General features: G+C 38.8%; 1 protein-coding gene across 2 annotated transcripts in view; it reads left to right on the forward strand.

Moving 5' to 3' along the window:
- Positions 1-797: 797 nt before the first annotated feature.
- Positions 798-7,149, forward strand: part of LOC103472922 (major histocompatibility complex class I-related gene protein-like) — an 8,073-nt gene continuing 1,721 nt past the window's right edge. The window contains 6 exon segments of one of the 2 annotated variants that reach the window (XM_008422795.1): positions 798-963; positions 1,863-2,129; positions 3,349-3,627; positions 3,764-4,072; positions 4,654-4,748; positions 5,086-5,126. In XM_008422795.1, the coding sequence (XP_008421017.1) occupies positions 2,006-2,129; positions 3,349-3,627; positions 3,764-4,072; positions 4,654-4,748; positions 5,086-5,126 (848 nt within the window). In that variant the 5' untranslated portion in view covers positions 798-963; positions 1,863-2,005. 2 annotated transcript variants of the gene reach the window in all.

Genomic DNA, 7,149 nt, shown 5'->3' on the forward strand with positions numbered 1-7,149 from the left:
ATGACCTAAAATGGAAAAAGTTTATTCTGATTTCATGTCAGACAGTGTGAAAAATGCATATGTCTTGTTATATATCAATCAATCTTTATTCCAGACACAAAAAGGTCCAGAGTGAAAAAAGGTTAAAAAAACACAAACAAAATAAGAGAAAAATAAAACTTTTCTCTTATATAGTGTATGTAAACATCTGATTTCAACTGTAACCCCCAAAAAACAAATGCTAAATGAATGTGAATGAACGAATAAGTACTTATTTCTTCTGAAAAGTATGGATATAATTATAGCATTATATTTCAGATGTCAAACTGTGTGCACATTGTTTCACAGGAAACACTGTCCTGTGTGTATTTTTAAGGGGGCTTAATTATCATTGTCTTTAAAAGTCAGAACTGAATTAAGGAACATTCAGATGTCCATCCATCCATTTTCTTACATACTTATCCGATTGGGGTCTGGTGGGGGGTGTCTGTCTCCAGCTGTCAATGGGCAGGAGAYGAGGTCATCCTGGCCGCAAAAWGATTTTTAATCTACATTTTCAATCATTCTTATTTAACGGGGGGWTGGTGGGGCTGCGGAAGGGCGTTATAYTGAAACCACGCAAGTAATTTGCGTTTGATACGTTCTCAAAAAAAATCTGAATCACCAGAACAGAAAAAAGTCAGGTTCCAAATCCGTGTAACGTCAACTCAATTTACTTTCACTTTCGTTACCAAACCTCTCTAACACTGTTTAACCCAGTTACAAGTGACGCGTACGCCCTGACGATCCCCTTGGCTCTGGTGAATGCGACGTCCGGGTGCATAGTGCTACTTCCTTGTTTTCAGAGTCTCTTCTCGGAAGAAGAATCAAGTTGTTTTTAAGTGGATGTACAAAACTTGACATGGCCGGTGAAAAACCGACCTTAATTTTTCTGATCCTTGTAGGAATACAAGBGTCTGCGGCAAGTGAGTCCAGAAACTAAAGGTCTAAAGATCTGCATTATTTTAACAACTTTGTGTTATTTTGAGGTTTAATCGATGACAGATCCTGATAATGTATCCTGACTTTTAAACATTTTACTTATGCATTTAATAGAGAATTGTCTAAAATTAAGCAAAGTCCCTGCCAGCATGCCTAGGTGGGCCCCATGTGGGGGAAAGGAGGGCAAACCATATGGGTCCCATATGGGTTTGTCCGCGGGTTCCACGATGGCCCCACATGGGTGTGCCCAAATGGGTTTGCCCATGTGGGAGTTTTTAAAAGCCTCAGAAATCTTTTGCAGGTGTTTAGAGTTACTTTGTTGATTCAGATGATGAGGTTAACGGCTCGTTCAGAGAAACTTTTCATGATATGCTAATTTTTTGAGACAGKGATTTTGGGTTTTCATGAGCTGTTTTCCAAAATCATCAGTATTAAAACAATAAAAGACCTGAAATATTTCAGTTGGTGTGCAATGAATCTAAAATATATGACAGTTTAATTTTTATCAATACATTATGGAAAATAACGAACGTTATCACAATATGCACATTTTTTTAGAAGGACCTGTATTATGATCTTTTCTATTTGGAAAAAGCACTTTTAGCTCATCTTAGTATAAGAACACCATATTATCCCACCGGTCACAGTTGTGACCGATCATAAAACACACTTTTTCACATATTTTTCCACAATTTTTAAAATTATTTCCCCTTGATTAGTTCAAAGGGCTATCAATGACATCTGATTTTAATATTTTCATGTCTGGAAAAAATTTGGGATTAAATGGGTTAAAGCTAGAGTAAGTAAAAATTATTTTAAAATACTTTGGCTACATGGCTTTAAGAATATATGTTTTTATATTTCCTAAAACTAATCAAGTGCTTTTGTTTTTCTTTGCCTAGTTACTCACTCGCTGAAGTATTTCTACACTGCATCCTCTGGGATTCCAAATTTCCCAACGTACGTGTCTGTCGGGTTGGTGGATGATGTTCAGATTAGCCACTGTGACAGCATCACCAATAGAAACGAACCCAAACAGAACTGGATGAACAAAGCAGAAGAGGAGGATCCAGGGTACTGGGAGAGACAGACTCAGATATGTTTGGGGAATCAACCGAGCTTCAAAGCCGACATTGAYATAGCAAACAGACGCTTCAACCAAACTGGAGGTTAGTTTATGTTTTAATGTATATTTGTACCTTTATGTTTATCTTATTTTTCTTTATTCAACTGCGTTTTTCATACTAAAATAAGAATTTATAACGAGGCTGTTTTGACTGGACACTAAGATATTTTGAGACTGCTTTATATTGAAAACTAAAAAAACCCAGAAATTGTCTTGAAATACAGATATGTAAATTAATTATGATCTTGTCTGTTACAACTTTAGTTTGTAAGTATTTTCTCAACATCCCTTGATTGAGGAATGCTATTTTYAATGTAATGGTGTTGCATTGCTATCAAAGATATTGCTGTCTGTTCTACTGAAAGAATGAGAGAAAAGKGGCAGCATGTTGAAGACCAAACTCATTAAAGGGGMCTGAAAATTTCATCTTCATATTCTTATTTAACACAGRCTTACAATACTGTTTGAAGAAATATTGTGGAAAAAAACTCAGCTTGGATTAGTTTTTAATGTAAATCTGTAAAAACAATTTAAAGTATCTGGATAATTATTTATTGAAAACAAACATTTGGCTGTAAGATGGTCTATTAATATTAGGACGAAACACAAGTTAGTTATTCTTTCATATCTTTATAAATTWAAAAAACTAAGGACATTGTTATGATTATATTATGAACATTGTGTCATATTCTGTCAAAAGTATTTATCCATTTATTGGGACATTCTACAATTGAAAAAAGAAACAGAAAAAAATTGGTAGAATATTGATTATAGCTTTTGTTGAGATTTACTAGTTTACAACTAAAGTGATTACAAATCACTGTGTATAGCTTTCATAACATAAAATWATTTCTTTAACCCTTGTGCGTGCGAGAAGTGAGGCAAACGTAGAGGACYGTGGCAAATGATACAAGTTTTACGTGGTTGGGGTCGGTTGGACTCCATTTCTAAACACAAGGGTTAAAGTGTTTAAGCACATTCTTGTGTGCCATATAAGCACACAAGAATGTGCTTAAACACTTTAACCCTTCTTGTTTATCCAGTATGGAGTCTGCTTTACAGTTTGGTTCTTCTTCCTACTACTTGCATTCTGTAATGCAAATCTAATTACACTATGTTTGTAGTAAAAGGCAAATAGGAACTGAAATGGGATTTTTGTTTGAATGAGAGACAGAAATCTGAACTTACTATCTGCACTTGTGGCCACTATTTGTGTTTATGCTTCAATACAGCTTACTGTACAATCACCTTTTGACTTTCAGGTGTGMATATAGTCCAGTTGATGTATGGCGTTGAGTGGGACGATGAGACAGAGAAGATTACTGGATTTCATCATTATGGTTATGATGGGGAAGACTTCATAGCATTGGACCTTGMTACAAASACATGGATTGCTCCTATCTTTCAAGCTATCATCACCAAGTTCAAGTGGGACAGCAACAGGGCTAATACTGATTACTGGATCAATTACCATGCACAGATTGCTCCTGAATGGTTGAAGAAGTATCTGGACTATGGAAAGGACTCTCTGATGAGAACAGGTAGAATCGCGTAATCTGTTTTTGTGTGATAGACTTAATGTTGAATTGCCACGCTGTCAGTTTTCAACCAAATTAGCTGTCTTTTTTACACTAAATATTGATAAAACCTCAACTGCTGCTTCTATCTGCTCTTCAGAGCTTCCCTCAGTGTCTCTCCTCCGCAAGTCTTCCTCCTCTCCAGTCAGCTGCTTCGCTACAGGTTTCTATCCTAACAGAGCTGAGATGATTTGGAGGAAAGATGGAGAAGAGATCCATGAGGGGGTGGACAAAGGAGAGATCCTCCCCAACAATGATGGGACCTTCCAGATGAGTGCTGACCTGAAGCTTTCATCAGAAAACCCTGAGGAATGGGCAAAATACGAATGTGTGTTTCAGCTGTCTGGAGTCAAAGATGACATCATCACCAGACTGGAGAAAACAAAAACAAACATCAGGACTGAGCAAGGTGAGAATGAAATATTATGATATTAAAGTATGTTTGTTTTTCTCCCTGGTTTTGCTTATTTAACTAATTATATTCTTACCTTGATTAGACAAATTTGATTTTAAGTAATCTTTGTTTTATTATTTAATTTGTATTAAACTGTGGAAAAGCCAACAGCTCTAATGAGTCCATTAAAGGAAGTTTTTAAGGAATGTTTTYTTKSYWAWTTTWWWARKWMYYYKRAAMMMYYMRRAWTWMYTTTKRWTWWTTTTTTCCCAGCCTAAAACCCTATCAGTRCCAAGTAGTTTTGTCTTATATTTAACATCTTTTTTGCTTTTGCAACACCTTTCCAATTACRTCTCCGTTCACTATAATAGGATAACATTCATTTKACCAAATTCAGTGTATTACCTCATACACAGATGTTTGGTTAAATGTCTACCTCTCATTAAAAATTCAGAGCTCAACTCAAAATTTGTTGCTRAATTTTACATCTAATTTTAGTATTATTCACTTAAAGACATTTTCTTTTCCTCTTTTATGTTTTCGCTAAATGTTCCGATGAATAAAATGTCTCAACAGTGTGAATTATTTTGTTTCAGGTTGCCCATTGAGGCTGTTATTGGAATTGTTGTGGGGCTGGTARTTCWGGTTGGCATCAYTSCTGGAGTCGTCTGGTGGAAAAGAAAAAACAATGGTGAGCAACCAAAAAATAGTTTTCATTGCAAAACCTACCTTATTTACATAATGTTTGTTTTCATGTTACAACTATTTTTTATTGGTTTGTGCTCTTTATCAAACATGACATCTTGTGATTTTATGCTATGTGTCATTTAAATGCAAAGAATTATCCTTTTTAAAAAACAAAATWAAAAATATGCTGTTTTTGTGTTGCAGGGTTTCAAAAGACAAATAGTGATTATTCTTTTGCCTCTGGCTGGTTTAATAATATTAAATTGTTTATAGTTTCCTTGTAATACTCTAAGAGCCAAAGGGAGCCATTTCACATTATTATTTTTTATTTTATTTTGTAGCTTCTGAGACTTCATCTTCTTCCACAGGAGATCCTAAGAATGTGAGTGAATTTATTATAAAACAGTCTTTCAAACGGTTACATGTTTAGGTTTAGTCTAACCTAGTTATGTGCTGTTGAGATTGAGATATTTCTACCTRTTGCTTGTTGTCATCTCGTCTCCTCAGGTCCATTAATGTAAAAGTGTAGAAGTGAAAACACCAAGACAACAATGACAGTTTAKCTTCACAATCAACCAGAATTTATTCAAACAATCAAATGCATAAAAATCACACCAACAGCTCAACATGACCATCAAATCCCAAAACCACAAAGAAAACATTAGTTACTTTAGAAAAATGCAAAAYACAAAGATGCAACTCCAAAGACGGCCGCGCGGGACAGAAAAAACAAGGCAGTCTCACTCCAGTGATCTGAATAGCTCAATTACTTTAATATCAAAGTGCATCAATGCACTCGGACGTTATTTGTTTTAAAGGTGGACTCATAGAGGTGTGGACTGTGGCTGTGTGGGTAGAGTAGTCATGSGATCAGAAGGTTGTAGGTTAGATTCCAGCTTCCTCCTGCCATATGTCGATGTGGCCTGGGCAAGGAACCCTTCTAGACCAGAACGTGTCGCCAATGACACGGCCAAATTTTCAGTACCGTAATTCCGCCACACTTGGCACTACCTGAAAAATTCCAACGGTTTCTGAAAGGGGAGACGTTGTACTTTCCAGCCAATATCGGGTTATTACGGTAATTTCACAGCTGCAGCTGCAGAGAGTGTAAATTAATCCGGGGGGCACTCGTTTAATAGATGGTAAATTGAGAAAATAACTTGCTGGATATTGAAAGTTCCAGTTGTTATGGATACATGGGTAAATATATCATCTCATAGGTCTAGTGTAAAGCGCTTTGAGTGGTCAAAATGATTGGATACAGCACTACATAAGTTCAGTCCATTTGCCATTTATCTATTGCTGCAGGTGGGCAAAGTGTGAGACTTTTCTGTCCAAAAACAACGCAGGTGTTATGCTGCATGAAAACAACTCTACTGAAGGTCATGGAACCCAGAAAATTTGCTGTCTAAGCCATCCTCCCCTTGCAGTTTCCTAAGCTAAGAAAAATCAATGTACTATTTCACGGGGAAGCATATTTATCGGTTATCTGCACCTGCATCCTTTCAAATTGATTCAAACTGGTTTTTGGATCCGGAAGGAAGCCGATCAGACCTGGCAGGCCCAAACGTGTAGTGAGGGTCTGCTGGGAACATCTGGCGGAGTCCCCTGTGAGATGGAGCTTTAACTCTCATCTCCGGCAGAACATCGAACCCGTTCCGGGGGACGTGGGGGACATTGAGCCTGAGTGGACCATGTTCCATGCCTCCATTGCAGAGGCGGCTTATCGGAGCTGCGGCCACAAGGTTGTCGGTTGGTAGGGTAGGTTGCCTGTCACGGCGCCAACCCTCGAAAACCATTGGTGGACTCCTTTGGTGAGGGATGCTGTCAGGCTGAAGGAGTCCTATCGGGCCTTTTTGGCCTGTGGGACTCCAGAAGCAGCCAATGGGTACTGGTGGGCGAAGCAGCCTGCGGCTCGGGTGGTCGCTGAGGCAAAAACTCGGGCGTGAGAGGAGTTTGGAGAGGTCATGGAGAAAGACTTCCGTACAGCTTCGAGGCGATTCTGGTCCACCATCGGCCGTCTCAGGAGGGGGTTTGCTGGGAACATCTGGCGGAGTCCCCTGTGAGATGGAAACAGTACCGCACCAACACTGTTTATAGTGGGATGGTGCGGTGCTGACCTTGACTTAGGACGTTGTGGGTCGGTGGGCAGAATACTTCGAGTACCTCCTCAATCCCACCAACATGCCTTCTGTTGAGGAAGCTGAGCCTGGGGACACTGGGTTGGGCTCTCCAATCTCTGGGGACGAGGTCGCCGAGGTGGTCAAAAAGCTCCTCGGTAGCAGGGCCCCGGGGGTGGATGAGATCCGCCCGGAGTTTCTTAAGGCTATGGATGTTGCAGAGTTGTGTTGGCGACTCTGCAATATCGCATGGACATCCGGGGCAGTTCCCTTGGACTGGCAGAC

This window comes from Poecilia reticulata, linkage group LG11, assembly GCF_000633615.1.
Source record: "Poecilia reticulata strain Guanapo linkage group LG11, Guppy_female_1.0+MT, whole genome shotgun sequence".
Taxonomy (NCBI): Eukaryota; Metazoa; Chordata; class Actinopteri; order Cyprinodontiformes; family Poeciliidae; genus Poecilia; species Poecilia reticulata.